At 32.5% G+C, this 25,064-nt stretch overlaps 1 protein-coding gene across 1 annotated transcript; it reads left to right on the top strand.

Annotated features, from left to right (window-relative positions):
• Window positions 1–18,399: 18,399 nt before the first annotated feature.
• Window positions 18,400–23,175, top strand: LOC126698448 (squalene monooxygenase SE1-like). The gene is made up of 8 exons (XM_050395667.1): window positions 18,400–18,850; window positions 20,447–20,558; window positions 20,699–20,873; window positions 21,298–21,466; window positions 21,677–21,895; window positions 22,034–22,309; window positions 22,458–22,736; window positions 22,860–23,175. The coding sequence occupies exons 1-8, from the start codon at window positions 18,599–18,601 to the stop codon at window positions 22,971–22,973; spliced, it is 1,596 nt and encodes a 531-aa protein (XP_050251624.1). The 5' UTR covers window positions 18,400–18,598; the 3' UTR covers window positions 22,974–23,175.
• Window positions 23,176–25,064: the final 1,889 nt, after the last annotated feature.

Raw genomic sequence — 25,064 nt, forward strand, 5'->3', positions numbered from 1 at the left:
TGCTGCAAGAAGTAAGTAAGGGACAAGATCCATAAGTTCAGTACAGTGACACCCAATTCTGCAGATTGTGCCACCCAAGTAAGTTGTTGCAACAGATCAGTAGCTTCTGCTCTTGCAGGGAAATAGTTTTAGCCTTTTAGGTCTACGTGAAATACCTCTTGACATTGTCAAAGTTATACGTGATGAGTTGTTTGATAATAAAATAACTATAGTTTCTTGTAAAAAAAAATGGTGTTTAAGGGTATTATAAATTTTATTATAAAAATATAATGAATTGATATATCAACTCTTTTGAGTATGGTAATTTAAAATTTTTATTTATTACGTTATTGATTTGAAACCAATTATATTTATAAACTTCTTTTAGTAAAATTAATAATAACTTTCAAATTTTTAACAACAATAAAGTCTTTGTCTCGATGGGGTGACTAATGCCCAAATCATTCATTGATGATTTATTTCTAATTCTATACAAACATTCAAACTAAATAAGGTATCTCATACACTAAATTCGTGTATCTTCTTAACATGTGAGTCACACACAATCATATAGAGCTCACGCATCCTAAAAGAGAGAATGCATGTATCTAATGTATAAGATAATTATTGTTAAACTCAAGTCAACACTAAAAAATAATCCACACAAGTGCGTGTGTATATACATATAACAAGTGGATTATTTCTATTTAAAATGGATTAATTTCATAATTTAAGTTAAATATTACAAACCTAAATATATATCAAGTGTCAGTTAGGAAGGACTATCTCTAGACCCACAATATTGATTTCCTTTAAGGTACTAAAAGTCTACAACTAGCTAATTAAGTTCTCTCTTTGACTATTTTCAGCCAGTTATGGCGTTCTCATAATATTGAGATGAGTTTGAGAGGTTTTAAATTAAATGACCCAATTGTCATGATGGGCCAAAAATATCTTCAAATTTTCTTCGACTTTTTATTTATTTATTTATCTTTCACAAATGAATGTGAGAAACGCCAGTTTTCTTGTAATTGCTTTCAAACAATGTGAAGAAGATCATCCAACAAATCGAATTATATTAAATTGCTCTCGCCGTCCCAATATATATAGTAGCTCCAAAAGCGTGTCGGTTTACCCTAAAAATTGAAGATTTCTTAGCCATGTGAAATTACTAAACAATGTAAACTAAAAACCTCACCAACTTCTTGTTGACTTTTTAAAACCTCTGTTAATTATACATTTGGGTTCAAAATTATTACTCTCCAATTGTTCTTAACCGGCCTTTCAACATGATAAATGAAAGAATCATGATCATTATTGAACAGGTCTAACTAGCCAGTTGGCCTCAGGCAGATGATCTTAATACGAACAATAAGCATGCAGACAAAACATTTTTCACAGTTTATTGAAATAGTAATTTTCATATGGACTTGGTTTAGGTTTAGTGTGATGGGAATGATGAGATTACATCCCATAGACGAAACCAACACTCATGACGAAGTCGTCTTGAATGACGAAGAAACCAGTTATCACTGACAAGGACAGGGAAATCATTCAATGTAGTCAATCGATGACCTGGGCAGTTACAAAACCAGCCAAGCAGACCGTTGGGAACCTATTAAAAGCCCCATTATTGGGCAAGAGGCGTTACTAAGAAAGGCATTAACGACCACAACGGCTAGCAGCCAAAGCCACATATATAAAGCCCTCACATTGTCAACAGAAGGTACATACACACTCTAAGAAACACTTATTGTCTTGCTTATCCATTTCATTTCACAAAGTGCTTTTCTGTTCTAACTTTGGCATCGGAGGCGTTGTGGCTGGCACCACACCGGTGACCATCTTAGAGGATACATTCGTGCTGACAGGAGGCCGGTTCCATCTACCCATCTCGACTGACGAATTCACGCTTCTTGGACCTCATCTTGGTGTACATGTCCTTATTAAACCTGGTTGTCATCTCTACAAAAAAAAAAAAAAAAAAAAAAAAAAAATTAGAGATCCAAGTACACACGAGAAAATCAATACTGACGAAGTCAATACTTACTCTTTTTTCCCTCAGTGTCGATGTTGCGCAAGACGTAGGGAGATGGGTCCGAGCCTAGGTAATAGAATGCAAGCGTCCGTGGGTCTACAAGGTCCTCCTAACTTTCAATCGACCTGGCGTACTCTATCGCATTTTCAACACGACCCTGGTATTTGCTTTTTAACTTGGGACATCTTTTAACTGTCAAAGAAACGACTAAAGGGGTTAGAGACGACCACATAAGCAAAATGAAGATTAACAGACGAGGAGAAACATTGACGCACTTAAGTTTGGGGTTCTCCACCGATGGAGCAACCTTGGGATATCACCCCAAGCCTCGCTAGAAGGGGTCTCAAAATCGTCTCCGGACACGAAAAAGAAACGGGACTTCTAATACCTGAATGACGAGGGTAAACCCTTGACGATCCTAGTCCTCCTCGCCCAAGGGACTAACTCATAATATCCATACTTTTTTGACTCTTTTAGATGGTAAAGGTAGACGAGCTTGCTCACCTTGATCATATCCTCGTTAGCGACCAATCATATCTCCATACAGTTGATCACTATCCTCCATGAATTGGGCATAAGTTGCCCGGGAGCAATACCAAAGTAACCCAAAAGCTCCATCACCAACGGATGGACGGGTAGCCTAAGCCCATAAGTGAAAGCAGCCTCGTAGAAGCATACCTCACCAGGGAAGAAGTGGCAGGCCCGATCCTCACTACTGGGCCGACGAACACGAACCCGCTCAGGAAACTGAAATCTATCCTTGAACCTAGTTACAGTATCAGCGTCCAGCCCATACGCCTCCCCTAGGGCGTAAAAAGCCCTAACTGGACGAGGGGCGGAGACGGCCGTATCGCCCTCCACTGGGCCTTCGCTAGATGACAACCCAGTTTCGAGTTCGCTAGATCTCACCTCCGACATCCTCTTCGTTTCACCCTCAAACCAAGCAAGTGACTGGCCTAATATTGGAGATAGCTCCCCTAAAACTACACTCAACCCACAACCTTCAAAAATAAAGTCTCCAACAAAAGGGAAAAAGTCACCGGAAACGCCCAAAGCCGCCCCTAAGCGAGCAAAAAAGAAAGAGACCGAGGGGCAAGCTACCCTAACCTCAGAAGAACTGACCATGAAAAGGGGGATAAAATCCTAAAAACCCGAAAATCAAACACAACAACAGCAAAAGCAAAGGGCAAAGAAAAAATTAGGAACTCATAAAAAGATTATGAAGGAAAGGGGAACAGAAGAGGAAGAAAAGAGGAATGTACCTTGAAGAATGAACGATTGAAACCAGAAAAACTTGAAGGATATTGCCGGAGCAAGGTCGGAGCGATCGCAGGAATAAACGAAAAAAATAAAACTCAGAACAAAAGATTAAAGTGAAGGAAAGGAAAAGTTTTGAAACCAAGACCCAAGAAAACTGAAAAGAAAAAGCGAGAAACCCAAGGGTCATGCCATTAACTCCACTGATCAGCACGCGCCACGTGGCCACATTGTGTGTAGCGCCGCCACTACGCATTAAATTCGGAGCTGTTAGGTTCTAAATGTTTAAAACAATTGGCAAATCGTGAACACAAACTTGTCTAGATATAGATCTTAGAGTCTATGGGTTTTATTAGACAATGCTCAATGTGATTCAAGTCAAGATTCAAGAACATACAAGCTGCAAGAAGAAGATTTCATAATCTGTCTAGTTCGATCGATCGAATGACAGGCTCGATCGATCGAAAGTCGTATCTGCAGAATTTTAATTAAGCCCAAACAGCAGTTCAAGCCCATTTAGGATTAGGGTTTCTAATCTACTTCTCCTAGTATATAAAGGAAACCCTAAGCACGTTTTTATGTGGCTTTTCAGAGAGAAAAGAGTGTGCCTCTTTTGTATTTAGGGTTTTGTACCTAAAAAGCTCTCTTATGTCTTTTACCGGTGCAATTCCTTGAAGAATCTCAAGATCTGGTATTGTAGAAGTTGCTGCCTTCTCTTGTCATCAAAGGTGTTGATGATCTAAACCTTCAAGGGTGGTCTTGGAGTCACAAACAGGAGAGTTTGTGTTACTAAACTTTTGAGTGAGATCTCAAAGTCACAAACATGGGTGTTTGTGTTTTGCAAAGGCCAAAGAAAGAAGGAGTCCGTGGATTCGGAACTTGCACGTGGTCGTGGTCGTGTCAGTAAGTTCTACTGGTTGGTAGCAATAAGAAGTCGAGCGTGGAGGCTTGTAAGTCTTATTGTATGAACTTCGATTCTTTCTAGTGGATTTGCTTTTTACCTTAAGGATAGTTAGGTTAAATCCTCCCCAGGTTTGTACCGGTTTGGTTTCCTAGGTGATCATATCTTGTGTTATTTATTTTCCGCTGCTTTGCATGATTTGATCTTTTTTATTGTGATAACCTAGACTTGTTTAATTGGACTAAGTAACAACTTGGCTAATTACCTAGATTTAATCAATTGTTTAAGGGGTCTAAAAACCATCAGGAGTAAAACCCCAAGAGTTATAGACAGCTCAGGAAAACTTTTCATCTTCTATGCTTATGACACGTCATAGATGACCACAGAACCTAGGGGGCAACTGATGGGAATGACGAGATTACATCCCATAGACGAAGCCAACACTCATGACGAAGTCGTCTTGAATGATGAAGAAACCAGTCATCACTGACGATGACAGGGAAATCATTCAATGTAGTCAATCGATGACCTGGGCAGTTACAAAACCAGCCAGTCAGACCATTGGGAACCTATTAAAAGTCCCATTATTGGGCAAGAGGCGTTACTAAGAAAGGCATTAACGACCACAACGGCTAGCAGCCAAAGCCACATATATAAAGCCCTCACATTGTCAACAGAAGGTACATACACACTTTAAGAAACACCTATTATTGTCTTGCTTATCCATTTCATTTCACAAAGTGCTTTTCTGTTCTAACTTTGGCATCGGAGGTGTTGTGGCAGGCTCCACACCGGTGACCATCTTAGAGGATACATTCGCGCTGACAAGAGGCTGGTTCCATCTGCTCATCTCGACTAACGAATTCACGCTTCATCATAGTGCATCTAGTGCACTAGATCCGGTTAGATGGTAACATGTGTTTAAAAGTAAGCATATGTCATCATCTTAACGAGTCCAATGTTACTGGACACTAAACCTAAACCTGACCCTTTTCATATATAAGTTAATGTTTTGCGTCCACCATTGATATTACTTTATAATTATCATTAACAACTTATAACATTTACCATTAATACCAGTTAATTCAACTGGTAAAGTTTCTTTTTGTCGAATAAAAAATTTGGGATTCGACCTCGCCTATACGAAATTGGATTAATGACTTAGCTTCAGGATAAAAATAATCGTCACCAAAATAATGAAGTCAGGTGTTATAAATTGAAATTCTATCAGTTGCCCCCTCAATGATTGTGAACATGATTATGTATGTATAGACTTCTTGAAATTTGAAACTATGGGAACAGGCAGTAGGAGCACTCTCATCAGGTGTGTCAAATGCCAAATATTTAGCATTTGGCACACCAAACACCAAAAACTATCCCCCATCAACTCTTCCAAATCTCAAAAAATTTGAGACATAGCTACAGTACCGTCTCAAATATGAGACGGTACGGACAGCCATGCCAAACACTATTTGGCTTATTTAATTTGTTTTTTCTCTCTCCTCCTATCAGATGTCTCTCTCTATTATTTTAATATATTATTTTAATGTGTAGTAAATATTATTTTAATGTGTAGAATTATAGTATAGAACATCTGATAAATGGTATGTTATAAAATGATGTGCTAAAATAATAAAGTAGATTTTTGGTGTGTCAAAATGACATTTTTTATGAGAGAGCTGATGAGAATGCTCTTAGATTAGGCATCGAATGGCACGTGTGGCACGCCAAAGTGTGAAAATGTTGAACTGAGATCCGAGTAGGTAGGCACAAATGCAGATAAATCCAGTCAAAATTCTAATTTGGTGGGTGCAATTGCGTCACTCCTTCGTTGAACTTAAAAATGAAGAAAATAAAAATGTATACATAATAAACAGCATTACACTATGCTTGACTGAATCCCACGCAAATGACAGATACAAGCATATTAACAGAGCAAACAAAATGTGCTTCTTAATTTCAAAGCAATTAATGCATATATGTTTTATTTACCCAAAAAAATGCATATATGTTTGACTACACGCTGTTGAAATTTTCAATTGAAGAGGAAGACTTAAATGTAATCCTTGTATTGCTGTTTTTAATGGCTCTTACCGACCAAGCCCATTACCTTATTTTTGTCAACTTTGAGTAACTGGATACTGGAGGTCACTTTTAACTGAATATGAACGTCATTGATGAATCAATAATACCATAAATATCTCATCAGCCAAGTCGGTAGTTCCTGCAAAAGTCATGCACAATTTTATACTTTCGTTTCACCATTACAACTTACTTACACGTGATTTAACTGAAATTTAAGTTGTCTACTTATGATTTAAAATTTAACACTTTACTCATCTGTAGTTTGACCAAAATTTAAGTTGCTTACCTGTAGTTTGAAATTTCATGATATAACTGTTCCGATTGATAGTTATTTTATTTTATTTTATTTTATTTTATATTTTTATGTTTTTTGTGTTTTTGGAGGAGAGACGTAAAAGTGGAGTAAAATTACATATTTAACTATGTTTTTAACAGAATTGGGTTATAGAAATCTAACTGAACTAACCTCAAGTAAGTAAAATATCAAATTTCAAACCACAAGTAGGCAACTTAAATTTCAATCAAAACCACAAGTAGGTAAATTGTAATTTGTCATTTTTGTTTAGAATAAGAAGAAGATTGTAATGTCTATAAAATTTGATTTTAATTCAGCTTTAAAATAAATACTCTAATTTTGTGATAATGTTGTGGACATAACCATTTTCTAAATTATAATATGTCATTTTTTGATAAATTGTCTGTAATAGAAATAATTATTTTGTTTCCTTTTTCATATTTGCGCTATGGGCCTTATGGCATTTATCATTTCAGTTTAATTTTCTAAATATCATACAATATATAAAGAGCCTAGCCAATGTTAGTTTCTGAATTGAAACTCTAATGACTCAATATATATACACACATGTACATTTACACAATACGCATTTTACAATACCTTTATAAAAATTCACAAGATTCTCTAAGTTTTCTAGCTGAATGATTATAGTGGAGGTAAAGTAACATTATCTTAAAAACAACAATTCAATCATACCTCTAAGTCTACTCTTCTTGTGATTCTTTCCATTATAATTTTCCTGATATTCCCCAACATAAAGAATGGTAGTGTATCAACGATTCAATTACAGTTGTTTGGTATGATTGATCAAAATATTTTTTATAAGCTCATTTTAATATTATTATTTAGGACCCATTTGGTAGAGGAGTTTGAATAATGCTATTTGTAGTTTTTTGAAATACGTGTAGGTGAAAAAGTGTGTGAATATGTGTGTAATGTTATTTAATTATCTGTTTGTCAAACACACTCCTTTAAATATTGGCATAGTAAAACCGTTTCTATAGTATGTTTTTGTCCAATTGGCCTATTTAATGTTTTATACATATACGGAGTATTATTACTTCATTTTTTAAAACCTTTTATCACTAAAAAAAAAAACCTTTTATATTGTGCATTAATGTACGATGTCTGTTGCTATACAATGAATAAAAGATAATTACTCATATCATATAAGACAACAACTACGAGTAAGGTTGGTTTCTCAAAAAAAAAAAACTTCGAGTAAGGTTTGTATATATATATATATATATATATATATATATAAAGTCTCTTGTTTTACTTGTCTGAAAAGCATTTATCAACATCAATTTTTTTACTTCCAAGTATATACAAGATCTAAATACTTTCATCTTTAAGAAATTGACTTAAATTTTTAGCAAAAAAAAATGAAGAAATTCACTTAAATCTTGACGCAAATGTAAGATTGTCATATTATTATTATTATTATTTTGAGAAATTTTGTTGTATTAAAATGTTCTTTTTGTAAGATAAAAATAAAATCAAAGGACTTGCATATTAGTCCTCTAAATTAATTTGCAATGTAGTGAAATAAGCAAGTTTTAATTTGTATGATGTTAATAACCTTTTAGCTCAATTGATACTTTTTTGTATTTTCAACAAAGATATTTATTATTTAAATTCTCAAATTTTCATTGTATCTATCTAATTATCACAAAAAATATAGTTATAATTGTGTGATCAGTTTTGTCTTTCTTTGAAGTTGAAGGACGAAGCTGAGGTTTTTGACCGGAACATTAGAATTTATTGGCCCTTTGATTTAACACCCACGGTTTCTTTATTTTATATTTTTTAATTATAATGCTAAGTTGTACGAAAGAATGAAGGAAATTTGTCCTACTTGACTTGTGATTCTCGTGAAAAGTTCACAGAACCCACTAAAAAACGCCAAACACAGCTGAAAATTAAGTTTCAGCTCTTTCAAACGTAGGCTTAGAATGTACAAATTTGTGGTTTTCAAGGTGCCTTTTGATTTAGGAAATGGCGTCCCAATCTTTGGCCAGACTATTTCACTCCTTATCTAGACCCACGAAAACGACCGATAATGTGGAAAATTTTGCTTAGGGATGAATTTTGCTTAGGGGAAAATTTTTGCTGCATAATGGGTTATGTGGCATAAAAAAAAAAAAGCAACATGTGTCTAAGGGTCCTTCTAATCACTGCACATAACTCTTGAATACATATTGCTTTTTTTTTGCTGCCATATAACCTATTATGCAACAAAACCTTTCCCTTCTATTTATACGAAAAGAAATCAATTAGCATGTTGACATAATGTTAAAGGCAAAACATTATATAAATACCATTGGTTCAAATCATATAATATCTAGTAAAGAATAAAATTGAATGAGATAGGAGTGATCGTTCTCCCTTTTAAGGTAATTAACAATTAAAGATGAGATAATTGGTTTATGGTTTAATTGTAGAAAATGGAAAGCATTCGATTAAAATAAATCATATCATATGCTATTATTATATAATAAAAATTGGGTTTAGAAGCCGTAGTTGCGCCAAGTAGCTTTGTCAAATTAAAGCAATAATTTGGATAAAAACAGTTTTTTAGATAAAGACAACAATTTATTTGTTCTTATTAATTTCTTTAAATAAAATAATAATAAATGTTTTAACAAAACATGTAACATACATCTAAGTTTCAATTGATAGAAACAACAACTTATTTGTTATTATCAATTTCTTTAGATAAAGTAACAATAATTATCTTAACAAAACATACAACATGCATTTTAGATAAAATAACAATAAGTGTTTTAACAAAATATGAAACATGCATCTAAGTTTCAGTTGATAGAGACAACAACTTATTTGTTCTTATCAATTTATTTAAATAAAGTAACAATAAGAGTTTTAACAAAACATGCAACACGCATATAAGTTTAAGTTGATAGCAACAATAACACATTTTTTCTTATAAATTTCTTTAAATAAAGTAACAACAAGTCTATTAACAAAACATGTAACATGCATCTAAGTTTCAAATATATAAGTCTTATTCCAACTAAAAATCTATTATCAAAATTTCAAAACTTATATATATTCACTAATGGTCTTTCCATAGAATCTCTCTTGCACCCCACGTTTTTGTTTTTTGTTTTTCAATTTGCAACTTATACACATATGTATTTGTATATGATAGTTTTGATTAAATAAATCCATCTTAATTACTTATTGTTATTTTTTTCTAAATTTTCATATATGGATCTTATGTGAAAGAAAGTATACTATAAAGAAGCAAAACAAATGACACCCATTTAAGCTCTTGGTTTCTCTTAGGTAAGTTTTTTATTTTAAATCCCCAACTTTTTGAAATATTTTGTGTGTTTTAGGTTTTGGTTATTATATGTATTTAGTTTGTAAGTGTTTTGATTTTTTCAATTGACTAGCACTATGAAAAATTTGGTTCAAAACATATCTTTCATGTGCTCTAGTACAATCTGATTCTAAGTTACTTTTATTTATTGATTGTTAAGGCTTTATCAATATTTATCTATTTTTATATTTTAAAATTTTGTTTGTGCTTTGTGTTAATTTCTTAGTATGTGGAATTCCTCACATATTTCTTCGAAAGTCTAACTAAATTCAATTTAGAATTTCTCCAATATCCTTTTAGATCATAGATAATATTTAGCTAAATTAGATTCATCAGTCCAAATTCCCATGTAAATCTATTTTTACTTAACTTCGTTTTCATTTATTTTTTTTTTTTTTTGAGTACAGAAATTTGGATTGTTTTTCATGTGTAATATATGTGTTCTTAAAGGCTAAAGCAAAATATAGTTAGAGATATTACTCAAGTTGTATAAGTTAGGGTGTAAGCCATTTGATAAATCAACACTAAAATAGATGATTTAAATATCAAAATAAGACTTAAAAATGAGTTTTCTTTTAGGTGTACAAATATAATTGATTTTTTAATCTTACGTTTGGAATTAATTATTTTAGGATAACCTTATTTATGCACGTATTAGAAAAGATTTAATTGTTTGAGTTCAAATCACCCTCTTCATTAATAAATAAATAATTATAAAAATAAACTAGAAAATTTTTTATTGATAATCTTAGTTAGAAATATTATATATAAGGTCAAATATACAAAATTATGCATTTTATATAATAAAAATAATTCATTTAGTTAGAAACGAGTTCTAAAATTATATAATAATAACTCATTTAATTATTATTTTTCAAAAAAAAAAATCATGATTAAAATCGTGCAATGCACGAGACTTTCACCGGTAAATTAATAAAACAATGCATAAAACAAACATCAATATGAAACTAACATTATAGGTACAAATCCTTTTAAATGTATATAATAATAATAATGATGATGATGATGATGATGATGATGATGATGATAAACACATAATAGTTCAAATATACAGTTGGATACCACTTTGGGAAGTAAAGTATGAGTTTTACTATATATTCCTTTTAGTGAGGACCAATGCAGCATGAAGGAAATCGTTTCATACCACGTACCCCAATGTGCAATGGCAAATAGTAGCTGAACTATGCTTGTTACGTGATGAATCACACTTGTGATGAAAACAAAAATATATGTCATCTTTTCACTCTTAACATCCCACTTTATGCTCCACCAACTGCAGTACTATATCATGTGTGAGTTTTTTTTTAATCTTTTTTTTTTTTCATTTTAAATTTTGGTTACTTTATATAGATTGCAACATTCAAAATTTTACAAAGGATTTCTATTCATGCTATCATCACCCAGATGTTGAAATATTAGTTTAGTAGGTATCAAGATAATAATAATTTGAAGATAATGTTCGTACATATATAGATACCATAAAATTCAGTGTCAATACTGGTTAAACAATTACTGCTGAGTTGTGTACATCTCACCTGCAAATACTACAAACAACAAAACACAATCCCCTACTCAAATTGAGGAGGATATCGATCAGCTAGCCAAAACAAACTTTGAGGAGGATATATATATATATATATATATATATATATCAAATCATATCAGTACGATACAGGGCCACATGCAACAATGAAGTGTGCAACATGAAGAAACGGACAAGTAGTATTATTGTTTTGGAAAGTGATCACAAATAGATTAATGAGAAAGAAAACAAAAATAGAGCTCATGAATCATGATGTGCTGCCCATATAGATATAATTGAATATCGATCTCTGCTGCAAGAAGTAATTGAAGGACAAGATCCATGAGTTCAGTACAGTAACACCCAATTCTGCAGATTGTGCCACCCAAGTAAGTTGTTGCAACAGATCAGTAGCTTCTGTTCTTGCAGGGAAATAGTTTTAGCCTTTTAGGTCTACGTGAAATCCCTCTTGACATTGTCAAAGTTATACGTGATGAGTTGTTTGATAATAAAATAACTATAGTTTCTTGTAAAAAAAAAATGGTGTTTAAGGGTATTATAAATTTTATTATAAAGATATAATGAATTGATATATCAACTCTTTTGAGTATGGTAATTTAAAATTTTTATTTATTACGTTATTGATTTGAAACCAATTATATTTATAAACTTCTTTTAGTAAAATTAATAATAACTTTCAAATTTTTAACAAGTCTTTGTCTCGATGGGGTGACTAATGCCCAAATCATTCATTGATGATTTATTTCTAATTCTAAACAAACATTCAAACTAAATAAGGTATCTCATACACTAAATTCGTGTATCTTCTTAACATGTGAGTCACACACAATCATATAGGGTTCACACATCCTAAAAGAGAGAATGCATGTATCTAATGTATAAGATAAATAATGTTAAACTCAAGTCAACATTAAAAAATGATCCACACAAGTGCGTGTGTATATACATATATATATATATATATATATATTTTTTTTTTTTTTAACAGGTGGATTATTTCTATTTAAAATGTATTAATTTCGTAATTTAAATTAAATATTACAAACCTAAATATATATCAAGTGTCAGTTAGGAAGGACCATCTCTAGACCCACAATATTGATTTCCTTTAAGGTACTAAAAGTCTACAAATAGCTAATTAAGTTCTCTCTTTGACTATTTTCAGCCAGTTATGGCGTTCTCATAATATTGAGATGAGATTGAGAGGTTTTAAATTAAATGACCCAATTGTCATGATGAGCCAAAAATATCTTCAAATTTTCTTCGACTTTTTATTTATTTATTTATCTTTCACAAATGAATGTGAGAAACGCCAGTTTCTTGTAATTGCTTTCAAACAATGTGAAAAAGATCATCCAACAAATCGAATTATATTAAATTGCTCTCACCCTACGTCCCATTATATAATTTATATATTGTAGCTCCAAATTAAAGCGTGTCAGTTTACCCTAATAATCGTCACGAAAATAATGAAGGCAGGTGTTATAAATTGAAATCCTATCAGTTGCCACCTCAATGATTGTGAACATGATTATGTATGTATAGACTTCTTTAAATTTGAAACTGTGGAAACAGGCAGTATTATATAGTGGATTAGGCATCGAATTGCACATGTGGCACGCCAAAGTGTGAAAATGTTGAACTGAGATCCGAGTAGGTAGGCACAAATGCAGATAAATCCAGTCAAAATTCTAATTTGGTGGGTGCAATTGCGTCACTCCTTCGTTGAACTTAAAAATGAAGAAAATAAAAATGTATACATAATAAACAGCATTACACTATGCTTGACTGAATCACACGCAAATGACAGATACAAAGCATATTAACAGAGCAAACAAAATGTGCTTCTTAATTTCAAAGCAATTAATGCATATATGTTTGACTACACGCTGTTGAAATTTTCAATTGAAGAGGAAGATTTAACTGATATCCTTGTTTTGCTGTTTTTAATGGCTCTTACCGACCAAGCCCATTACCTTATTTTTGTCAACTTTGAGTAACTGGATCCTGGAGGTCACTCTTAATTGAATATGAACGTCATTGATGAATCAATAATACCATAAATATCTCATCAGCCAAGTCGGTAGTTCTTGCAAAAGTCATGCACAATTTTATACTTTTGTTTCGCCATTACAATTTACCTACACATGGTTTGACTGAAATTTAAGTAGTCTACACTTGGTTTAAAATTTGACACTTTACCCATTTGTAGTTTGACCAAAATTTAAGTTGCTTACTTATAGTTTGAAATTTCATAATGTAAGTGTTTCGATGAATAGTTTTTTATTTTATTTGATTTCATATTTTTATGTTTTTGGAGAAGAGAGACGTAAAAGTGGAGTAAAATTACATATTTAGCTATGTTTTTAACAGAAATGGGTTATAAAAATCCAACTGAACTAACCTCAGGTGAGTAAAATGTCAAATTTCAAATCACAGGTAGGCAACTTAAATTTCAGTCAAAACCACAAGTAAGTAAATTGTAATTTGTCATTTTTTGTTTAGAATAAGAAGAAGATTGTAATGTCTATAAACTTTGATTTTAATTCCGCTTTAAAATAAATACTCTAATTTTGTGATAATATTGTGGATATAACCATTTTCTAAATTATAATAGGTCATTTTTTGATAAATTGTCTGTAATAGAAATAATTATTTTGTTTCCTTTTTCATATTTGCGCTATGGGCCTTATGGCATTTATCATTGCAGTTTAATTTTCTAAATATCATACAATATATAAAGAGCCTAGCCAATGTTACTTTCTGAATTGAAACTCTAATGACTCAATATATATACACACATGTACATTTACACAATACGCATTTTACAATACCTTTATAAAAATTCACAAGATTCTCTAAGTTTGCTAGCTAAATGATTATAGTGGAGGTAAAGTAACATTATCTTAAAAACAACAATTCAATCATACCTCTAAGTCTACTCTTCTTGTGATTCTTTCCATTATAATTTTCCTGATATTCCCCAACATAAAGAATGATAGTGTATCAACGATTCAATTACAGTTGTTTGGTATGATTGATCAAAATATTTTTCATAAGCTCATTTTAATATTATTATTTAGGACCCGTTTGGTAGAGGAGTTTGAATAATGCTATTTGTAGTTTTTTAAATACGTGTAGATGAAAAAGTGTGTAAGTATGTGTGTAATGTTATTTAATTATCTGTTTGTCAAACACACTCCTTTAAATATTGGCATAGTAAAACCGTTTCTATAGTATGATTTTGTCCAATTGGCCTATTTAATGTTTTATACATATACGGAGTATTATTACTTCATTTTTTAAAACCTTTTATCACTAAAAAAAAAAAAAAAACCTTTTATATCGTGCATTAATGTACGATGTCTGTTGCTATACAATGAATAAAAGATAATTACTCATATCATATAAGACAACAACTACGAGTAAGGTTGGTTTCTCAAAAAAAAAAAAACTACGAGTAAGGTTTGTATATATATATATATAAAGTCTCTTGTTTTACTTGTCTGAAAAGCATTTATCAACATCAATTTTTTTACTTCCAAGCATATACAAGATCTAAATACTTTCATCTTTAAGAAATTCACTTAAATTTTTAGCAAAAAAAAAATGAAGAAATTCACTTAAATCTCGACGCAAATATAAGATTGTCATATTATTATTATTATTATTATTTTGAGAAATTTTGTTGTATTAAAATGTTCTTTTTGTAAGATAAAAATAAAATCAAAGGACTTGCATAGTAGTCCCCTAAATTAATTTGCAATGTAGTGAAATAAGCAAGTTTTAATTTGTATGATGTTAATAACCTTTTAGCTCAATTGACACTTTTTTGTATTTTCAACAAAGATATTTATTATTTAAATTCTCAAATTTTCATTGTATCTATCTAATTATCACAAAAAATATAGTTATAATTGTGTGATCAGTTTTGTCTTTCTTTGAAGTTGAAGGAAGAAGCTGAGGTTTTTGACCGGGACATTAGAATTTATTGGCCCTTTGATTTAACACCCACGGTTTCTTTATTTTTTATTTTTTAATTATAATGCTAAGTTGTACGAAAGAATGAAGGAAATTTGTCCTATTTGACTTGTGATTCTTGTGAAAAGTTCACAGAACCCACTAAAAAGTGCCCAATACAGCTGAAAATTCAGTTTCAGCTCTTTCAAACGTAGGCTTAGAATGTACAAATTTGTGGTTTTCAAGGTGCCTTTTGATTTAGGAAATGACGTCCCAATCTTTGGCCAGACTATTTCACTTTTTATCTAGACCCACGAAAACGACTGATAATGTGGAAAATTTTGCTTAGGGATGAATTTTGCGTAGGAGAAAATTTTTGCTGCATAATGGGTTATGTGGCATAAAAAAAAAAAAAGCAACATGTGTCTAAGGGTCCTTCTAATCACTACACATAACTCTTGAATACATATTGCTTTTTTTTTTTTGCTGCCATATAACCTATTATGCAACAAAACCTTTCCCTTCTATTTATACGAAAAGAAATCAATTAGCATGTTGACATAATGTTAAAGGCAAAACATTATATAAATACCATTGGTTCAAATCATATAATATCTAGTAAAGAATAAAATTGAATGAGATAGGAGTGATCGTTCTCCCTTTTATTTTGTCATGCACTGGACTCACGCTACACATAAAGTCATGTATCCATCTCCTTTTTAAATTATTTCGTGGAAATTATGCCAATGCAAATTGTATTAAGTATTTATTAAACTTTTCATCAACTTAGAAAAGAAAGAAAGTATTTTTAAGCCTGGTTAAAATAGAATGTCCAAATCAGATATAAGTTAAGTAAACATATTTAGATAAAATTATTCTATATGAAACTATATTACCATTTAAAATATTAATTTGATTAAAAATATTTTACCAAAAGCTTTAAAAAATTTATAAGAAAATTTCATTATTTATTATAAATTATGTCTATAATTTACCTTTTTTTTTAATTTTAGTAAAAACTTAGTCTAAAATTGTGCTTCCACCAAGTAACTTAAGGTTGTTTTTTCATCATTTTTGTTTTATTATTTTACTCTATGATTTTAATAAAATTTAGTTCGTTTATTTACGTACGATTTTTAATTAACTTGTTTAATTATCACAGAGACATAAAGGCTACAGCTAAGCAAAATAGAAGTCCAATGTGTACACGACCCATTTTGTTATTGTCGTACTTACAACGATTTTGACCACTATCCTTGTTAAATATACGTTTGGACTTTGGGGAACCCCAAATAGTCTTCTTCAAATTTCAACTATAAGCAAAGGTCCCAAAAAAAAAAAAAAAAAACTATAAGCCAAGGTGAATTTTGGATTAAATGGTCTCTAAAACTAAGCTAAAAGTCCTTTTATGGTGGTTTCTAAAAAAGAGGTCGTTTTTTGGTTTGAAAATTTAAATTTACACTAAATAAATCAATTTACACTACATAATCTTACTTGATAATGACAGGAATTCTTATATTAAAATTTCCCGCTATCTTGATATGATAATTTCATTTGAAAGAAATAAACAACATTTGAGAAAAAAGCAATAAAATTATTCTCAACATTTTTCTTCTTGTTGTTTTTATCTAGTGTTTGTCCTCAATTGTGCTCTTTAATTTGAAAATACATGCCATCTTTTTTAACTTGGAATTTGTGGTTTTGTGGAAGTCAATCACGGAAAAACAAGTAAAAATTAAAAAATTAGTTTCAAATTACGTTTTGACCTTAGTGTCTGTTTGAGAACAATCTATTTAGTTGAAAATGAAAATTTTTTGCTAAAAATAATATAGATAAAGTTAAAAGGTAGCTGAAATAGTACAGTAAAGCCTATAAATAATATCAAAAAGTGCAATAGAATCCATAAAAAATAGCAAAAATAAACGGAATAATTAAAAAAGCTGACTTTTTAAACAATTCCAAATACACACTTAATCTTGTTTTAAATAATGAAGGGCTATGTAGGAAGTTGAAAAACTTAGGGAAGAACCGAAGAAGTGAATGACAATATTTAGATATTATTAAGTTTAGAGACACTCAATTTCATACTGAATTAGTGTCAAATTATGATTGGTGTATAATAAAACTAGCATTAATAGTGGATCTCATGAAAATAATACTGCTCTCATCATAATTTGTCAACTCAATAAACAGTCACAATAAAATTTGTGTTTGCAAACCAATAGATTATTGAAAAGTGTATTTAATTATTCAAAAAAGAAATGTATTACAATTTACAAGTCATAATCAGGGATGAAAAAAATTTCTTGTCACTCTTGACCTGCCTCATGAGTTGTGTGTGGGTTTTCCAAACCTCAAAAAGGTAAATTGGTGGAGACCAATTTTGCTTATCTCATTTTATCTTGCCCAAATGTGTGTGTATATCTATATGAATTATTTATATAATTAAACTATTTTTATACATATTCTAATTGTAACTTATTTAGTTTACTTATTTTGTTACCATCCCTCGAAAGTCAAAACATTTGTTTTCTCTCATTTTGACATTTTCACATGTCACAACTACTCATTCATTTCCTAGTGAACCCACCCCCCATTAAGATTTCAAAATTTCTCTTTCTTGACCTCAATCTGAAAAGGGGAAGGAGACACGTACACTGTTGCGCCCGGTGCCAGCTCAACTCATAATTGAGCATTTATTATTATTATTACTATTCTCCTTCGAGGATTATTAATATCCCTTTACTTGTGTATTAGGCCACTCGTACCTCGTCCAAATGGACCCATTATTAAATAATAATAATAGTTATAAGAAATGTACAAAAGAGTGGTGCGCAGGATAAGGCCAAACAGAGAGCAGGCGTAAGTTAGCATTAAATGAGAATATTAAAAAGAAAAGTTGACGTTGAGGTGTGAGTTGTCTTGTTAATCGTGACACTATATATATATATATATTTATATATACACTCATATATTCTTGTTCACTTAAGCTCTCGTGTTTCGGTGTATAACAAGTTAAGGACGTGTTCCCAAAAAAGCTATTCCATTATTTTTAAACCACACACAAACACGCGTAGCACAAAGAAACCAACACAGAGAGAGAGAGAGAGAGAGAGATTCGTTGTGGCTTTTTTACTCTGTGAGCTCTCGATCGCTACGCATTGGGGGTGAAAATGGTGGCGGTGGCTTTGGATCAGTACGCGTTAGGAGCGATCGTCGTCTCGGCTTTCGCGCTCGTCGTTGCGATTTATAGCTTCGTCGCCGCGAAGAAAAAGGTCGCTGGAGAGGCGCGAACCGAGGCGGTGAACTGCGTCGCCGCGGCGGCCGTTAATGGAGAATGTAGATCCGCTAACGCCGCCGACGCCGACGTTATCATCGTCGGTGCTGGCGTCGCCGGTTCCGCTCTCGCTCACACTCTCGGCAAGGTCCGTCAATCATTTCTTTTTCTCTTCTTTCTTTCTCGGCAACCAAGCAGTGCATTAAGCATATCGTTTTCTATTTTGCTTCAACCTTGGCTTGCTATGTGCGTTTTGTTCAGGAAATTAACATGTTAATTATTGAATTTCAGATACAGTAGGCTAATTTGGTTGATGATTTTTCGTAATATGTTAGTACTTTTCAAAAAAATAATAATAATAATAATTTGCAATTTCTCTTTGTATTTTTTGTTTAAATTAGCAAAAAAAAAGAAGAAGAAGAGAGTTTTTAGTTTTTGTATGATCTGTAAAAATATAATTTTTAGATACGCGTTTGTATGTATAAACTGCACTAGTTGTTGAAATGAAGAGGTAGGTGAGTATATAATAATATAAGTCTCTATCATTTATACTATTTTTCTTGCTTAAGCTGGTTGGGTCTTTTTCTGACTATTTGACAATTTCAAATCCATGATGGAAACATGCCCTTAAAAATTGCAAATTTGTATTTTGATCGGCGTAATAATCGGCATAATTGATTTGTTGATCTGTTCAATTCCAATGTTAATATTATAGTTATATTCTTAAACCCAATAGAGAAAAAAAAAAAAATTTTATTGGTGTGCATCTTGTACTTGGTCCAAGTCCACTTCTAAGTTAATTTTTTAATTCATATGCCAGTATAATTTGTTGGTTATTAGCAATTAATTGAAAATTTGTTGGTAGGGACTGACTTGTACGGTGAACCATTTCTGGTAGAGGACATTTTTTTTACTGTAGTGGGAATTTTAGTGCAACTTTGAATGCTTAGTTTGCACAATTCTGTTTTTGCATAATTTGTCACTTGGGGTAGGACAATACGGGGATTCAACGATTCCAATTAGTTGCTAATAACATATGGGTTTTTTTGCCGACATGTACTGTTAAAATTGCAATCTTTTTATTGGGTATCCATTTTTTTCTTCTAACTTGTAATTATGGTTGTCTGCTGTTATTTGAGATGTTGATGGTAAATACATGTATACAACATGAATCACGCTTTGAAAATAGCCTTTGTGGTGTGTTTTGTAACCCACTAATTTCTTGTGAACTTTATCGGTAAAGTTCAACAGTTCTTAAGCCAATGATTTCTAGGCTTCTAGCTCAACTAATACCTCCTCCCCTAATAAGTTCTAGGGGATGGTGAGGTTTTGAATTCAAGACCCATGTGTAACTTACCAATCACAAAAAAAAAAAAAAAAAAAAAAAAAAAAAAAAAAAAAAAAAAAAAAAAAGGGGTCAACAGTTCGTAATTACTATTCAAAAATCCTTTGGCATAATTTATTTTTTAGAATCCAATGTTCCACCACTTTAATGCCCCTACATAGGTTACAAGTTCTTGTTATTGAACCCAACATAACTTGTGTTTTTTGACTTTAGCTATTAGTTTGTTCCATGATAAATTGTAAACTATCTCATATTAGACTGCCCATTATCTACAGTATTTTGTTTGGTAAAAATATCCCATTTAGGTAGCTTTAAAAAAAAAAAAAAAAAAATCCCCAGCATAGATTTTTTTTTTTCTTTCTTTCAAATGTGTATTGATTTTGTACTTCAAACTTGCAGGATGGACGTAGAGTTCATGTAATTGAAAGAGATTTAACAGAGCCTGACCGAATTGTTGGTGAATTGCTACAACCTGGGGGCTATCTCAAATTAATTGAGTTAGGACTTGAAGGTAGGTTTAATTCTAGATCATCAACTATGAACAGAAATTTGGTTATGATACAAGCACCTTACTCAATGGAGGTTTCTTGCTTACCTCCAATTACAGAGGAAGTCAGTTGTTAATGAAATATGCATCATTTCTCACTGCAGATTGTGTGAACGAAATTGACGCGCAACGCGTATTTGGTTATGCACTTTTTAAGGATGGGAAAAACACCCGACTCTCTTATCCCTTGGAGAAATTTCACTCAGATGTGTCCGGAAGAAGCTTTCACAATGGGCGCTTCATACAGAGGATGCGGGAGAAGTCTGCTTCCCTTCCCAAGTATAACTCATCTTCCTTTGTCAATGCATGCTAGATAGTAATTTATTTACTTCTTTTTTCTAAAGCTTGCTGCTTGTTGTGTCGTAAGAATTAGTTATTAAGAAGTTTTGCATGACTATGGCAATGAAGATTCAAAATTATTTGTGATGTTTTCTGCTGCAAAGTTTTTAGGTTTTGCAGCATTTGTCCCCCCCTTTTTTTTTATTCTTCTCACTTCATAGTTGGTCAACATGCAGCACTGAATCTTTTTCCTTGATCCATTTTATTGGATGATTGTATAGTCGCATTTATCAGTCACCTTAGTGTCATGATATACTAACTCTCTGAATATGCCATTTTGTTAGAGGATCATTCATGTCATTGTATTTTGTTCTCTTGAATTCTGTTCATCAGTAGTTATGCCTTCTTTTTGGATTTTTTTCAGTGTACGATTGGAGCAAGGAACTGTTACCTCTCTGCTTGAAGAAAATGGAACAGTTAAAGGTGTGCAATACAAGACTAAAGATGGAAAAGAAATGACGGCATATGCACCTTTAACTGTTGTTTGTGATGGCTGTTTCTCAAACTTGCGTCGCTCCCTTTGCAATCCTCAGGTATGGTTTCCTCTCAATGTCACCCATTGAACAAAAAGTATATCTGTAATTAAAAAATGGTTTATAATTTTTTCATAAAGTAGCTAACATTAAAATTAAAATTTAGTTATCCTTGTTATATTCTTGCATTTCTGAGAACCCTCATCATCTTGTTTGTATCAACTAAGTAGTTTGTAGAAACTTAAATCGTGTATGCCTTATCTTCTGCAGGTTGATATTCCCTCTTGTTTTGTTGGTTTGGTTCTGGAGAATTGCGAACTTCCTTATGCAAATCACGGGCATGTCATACTAGGAGACCCTTCCCCCATTTTGTTTTATCCTATTAGTAGCACGGAGGTTCGCTGTCTGGTTGACGTACCCGGACAGAAAGTTCCATCTATTGCAAATGGTGAAATGGCAAACTATTTGAAGACTGTCGTGGCCCCTCAGGTATATATGTGCTCTACCTTTTTCCAAAAAAAAAAAAAAAGGCCTTTATTTGTTATTGCGTGTTATTTTTCCTTGTTTTTGATATATGTCTCAGAATTAATGCTTCCTCTTATTGACTAAATGATATTTCCATTGCAGGTCCCCCCTGAAATATATGATTCTTTTGTTGCTGCTATTGATAAAGGTAACATTAGGACAATGCCCAACAGAAGCATGCCAGCTGCTCCCCATCCTACTCCTGGTGCCTTGTTAATGGGGGATGCATTCAACATGCGGCACCCCTTGACTGGGGGGGGAATGACTGTGGCATTGTCTGATATCGTTGTGCTACGGAATCTTCTCAAGCCTTTGAGAGACTTAAATGATGCACCTACCCTCTGCAAGTATCTTGAATCCTTCTACACCTTGCGTAAGGTTAGTTAGTCATACACTGATATATTAGTTATGATATCATCATTACAACTGCAGTGGTCCAGGCTCTCTCTTTTCTACTTGCTTTGCCACATGCACATAAATGTTACTTTCTCAAGCTAACTTATTGTCTTAACGTCCCAATTTGCAGCCAGTGGCATCCACCATTAATACTTTGGCAGGGGCCTTGTACAAGGTCTTTTGTGCTTCACCTGATCAAGCAAGGAAGGAAATGCGCGAGGCCTGCTTTGATTATTTAAGTCTTGGAGGTGTATTCTCAACAGGACCAGTTGCTCTACTCTCAGGGTTGAACCCTCGCCCTTTGAGCTTGGTTCTCCATTTTTTCGCTGTTGCAGTATATGGTGTTGGCCGCTTATGCCTGCCCTTTCCTTCACCTTCACGTGTCTGGATTGGAGCCAGATTAATTTCGGTCAGTACTCTCTCTCCTTATGTGTGTGTTACGTCTGATTCTGCATATGTATTTGTATAAAGGAACAGACTTAAGGATATTTTTTTTCTCGGTTCTGAAAGTTTTGGGTTTTCTTTGTTGCAGGGTGCATCAGCAATCATCTTCCCCATAATCAAGGCCGAAGGAGTTAGGCAAATGTTCTTCCCTGCGACTGTTCCAGCTTATTACAGAGCTCCACCTGTTAAGGGAGATCATTAAAGCAATGTTGCTAAAAATTGGCTGCAGTCAAGATGAGCAATCAGTTAGGCATTTGCCTTAACCCTGTTCAAAATGAAGGGAGGGTGAATACTTCAAAAATGAGATGTACATTATTAATAACGCTTTTTGGTTTTTAGAACTTGTTCTTTCTAGTACGTTTATAAAACTACTATTCTTTTAAGTATATATAGTTTGTCTATCAGATCTATCTCAAAAAGTTTATGCTTATTTCATTGCTTTTCCACTTGCTAGCTACACTGACTGAACAATAGTAGTAGCAATTCCAGCTATGGCAGTTCTTTGAGCATGCCAACCTACTTTGGATATTATCGATAACTTCAAACATATTTAGATTTCCCTGTGCAAATTTATTTTAAAAAATAAAAGTTTCTCCCTGCATCCAAAATGTATGCGCTCTCATTAGCCTAAACTGGGACATTAGTGTCTGTTCTTTTTTTTATAAAAAAAAAATCTTCTAATTTATATGTACAGCATTTTTCTTTTATAGTACAGTTATATTTTGGTTAATTTTCGACAGAAAGTTACACCCAAACAATGACAACATCCAAAATAAGCACATTAGCTCTCAGACAACTGCTTAGCAAATAATGGCTTTTTTCTTTTTTCTATTTATGGATTTTCCCCCAGCAAATAATGGCTTGGATTTGGAGTTTTGTTCAAAAAAATATTCCTTTAGGAGAATTTGGCAAGCAGGAAAAACAAAAGAGAGGTCGTCTATATAAGCAAACAACAAGCAAGTTCAATGAGAAGAAAATTAACCTTTATTTGTTGGCAAGGAAAAGAAAAATACAGCAGGCTCGAATATGAGGAACTCGAAGTTTCTCTGGTATAAACACAACGGCGCAAATTTTTTGAAATTTGCGTAGTGGGTTTATTGAAATTGCCAAATATGAAAGCCTTTCCGGTTAAAGTTCTATATTTGTAAAAACTCTAACCCTATACTTCTACTTCCTACAACAACTCCAAACACTAACGGTCTTTAACTGAAAATGGATTGAATTGTTGGTGACTAATTGTCAAGATATGTTGAAAGAAGAGACACCGAAAGATGGATCATTAACTGAAATAAAATAATATGGATTTTTGTAAATCGAGCAATGAATGCAATACTACCTTTTCAAATATGTCCTCTTCAGACTCTTGTAAACAGCAAGGTGCTAGAACATATAGTGTAAATAAATAAAGACATATTCTTTCTTATCTTGGTATGTAAAAGTCGTACATAGTCATTATGCATGATTGAGGAAACATATTGTCCTATTATTGATTTTTTCTTATATCATTCATTGTTCAATACCGACATGTAAGAGATGTTATCTATATTTATATAATATCTAATGGCCTGTTTGGAAGTTAAAAAAAGGAGGGGGAGTAGAGTAGAGGGAGGGAGAGTAATTTAATTATTTTGTTTGGAAGTTTTTTAAGGAAGGAGGGGGAGGAGTTTGGAGGGGTTTGGAAGGGTTTTAACCACCTCTAACCCCCTATTTTTAATTCTCCCAAATTGGAGAGATTTGGAGGGAGAGTAGAGTAGATAAATTATTGACTAGATAAATTTCTCAATTTACCTTTCTAAATTAATAATAGACCAATGTTGCAAGTCCATTTTCCAATAGGGGTAAATTTGTCTATTTTAATCATTTCCTCTCCTCTCCATCCTAATTTTTAAAACATTCAAACAAGGGGAAGGGTTAATTACTTCCTTCCCCCTTACTAATTTTAAAAACATTCAAATAAGGTGGAGGAAAACCATTCCCCTCTACTCTCCTCCCTCTCTAAACTTCCAAACAAGCCATAAAAGTTGAAGTGCTCCTATTGAGCCACACCAATGTAATTTTTTGGTTTATTTTGGTCTATTTCAGTTCAATTCAGTCACGTCGGTGCATTTCGGTCCACTTTGGTCCATTCGGTCTATACTGTCCATTTTGATTAAATTCTGTCCACTTCAATCCGCTTTAGTCAATTTGGTTCATTTGGTCCATTATGGTCCAATTTAGTCCACTTTGGTTTATTCAATCTACTTTAGTCCATTTGATCCACATTGGTGATGCTTTGGGAGAAGAGATTTGTGTA

The sequence above is a fragment of the Quercus robur genome, chromosome 9 (assembly GCF_932294415.1).
Source record: "Quercus robur chromosome 9, dhQueRobu3.1, whole genome shotgun sequence".
Classification (NCBI taxonomy): Eukaryota; Viridiplantae; Streptophyta; class Magnoliopsida; order Fagales; family Fagaceae; genus Quercus; species Quercus robur.

What these genes read in the sequence shown, in the direction of transcription:
- LOC126698448 (XM_050395667.1), top strand. Translation starts at nt 18,599, where the DNA reads ATGGTGGCGGTGGCTTTGGATCAGTACGCGTTAGGAGCGATCGTCGTC. An exon ending in AGACTGTCGTGGCCCCTCAG is followed by an intron (nt 21,896 to 22,033) that starts GTATATATGTGC and finishes TTTCCATTGCAG; the next exon opens with GTCCCCCCTGAAATATATGA. An exon ending in CCTTCTACACCTTGCGTAAG is followed by an intron (nt 22,310 to 22,457) that starts GTTAGTTAGTCA and finishes CCCAATTTGCAG; the next exon opens with CCAGTGGCATCCACCATTAA.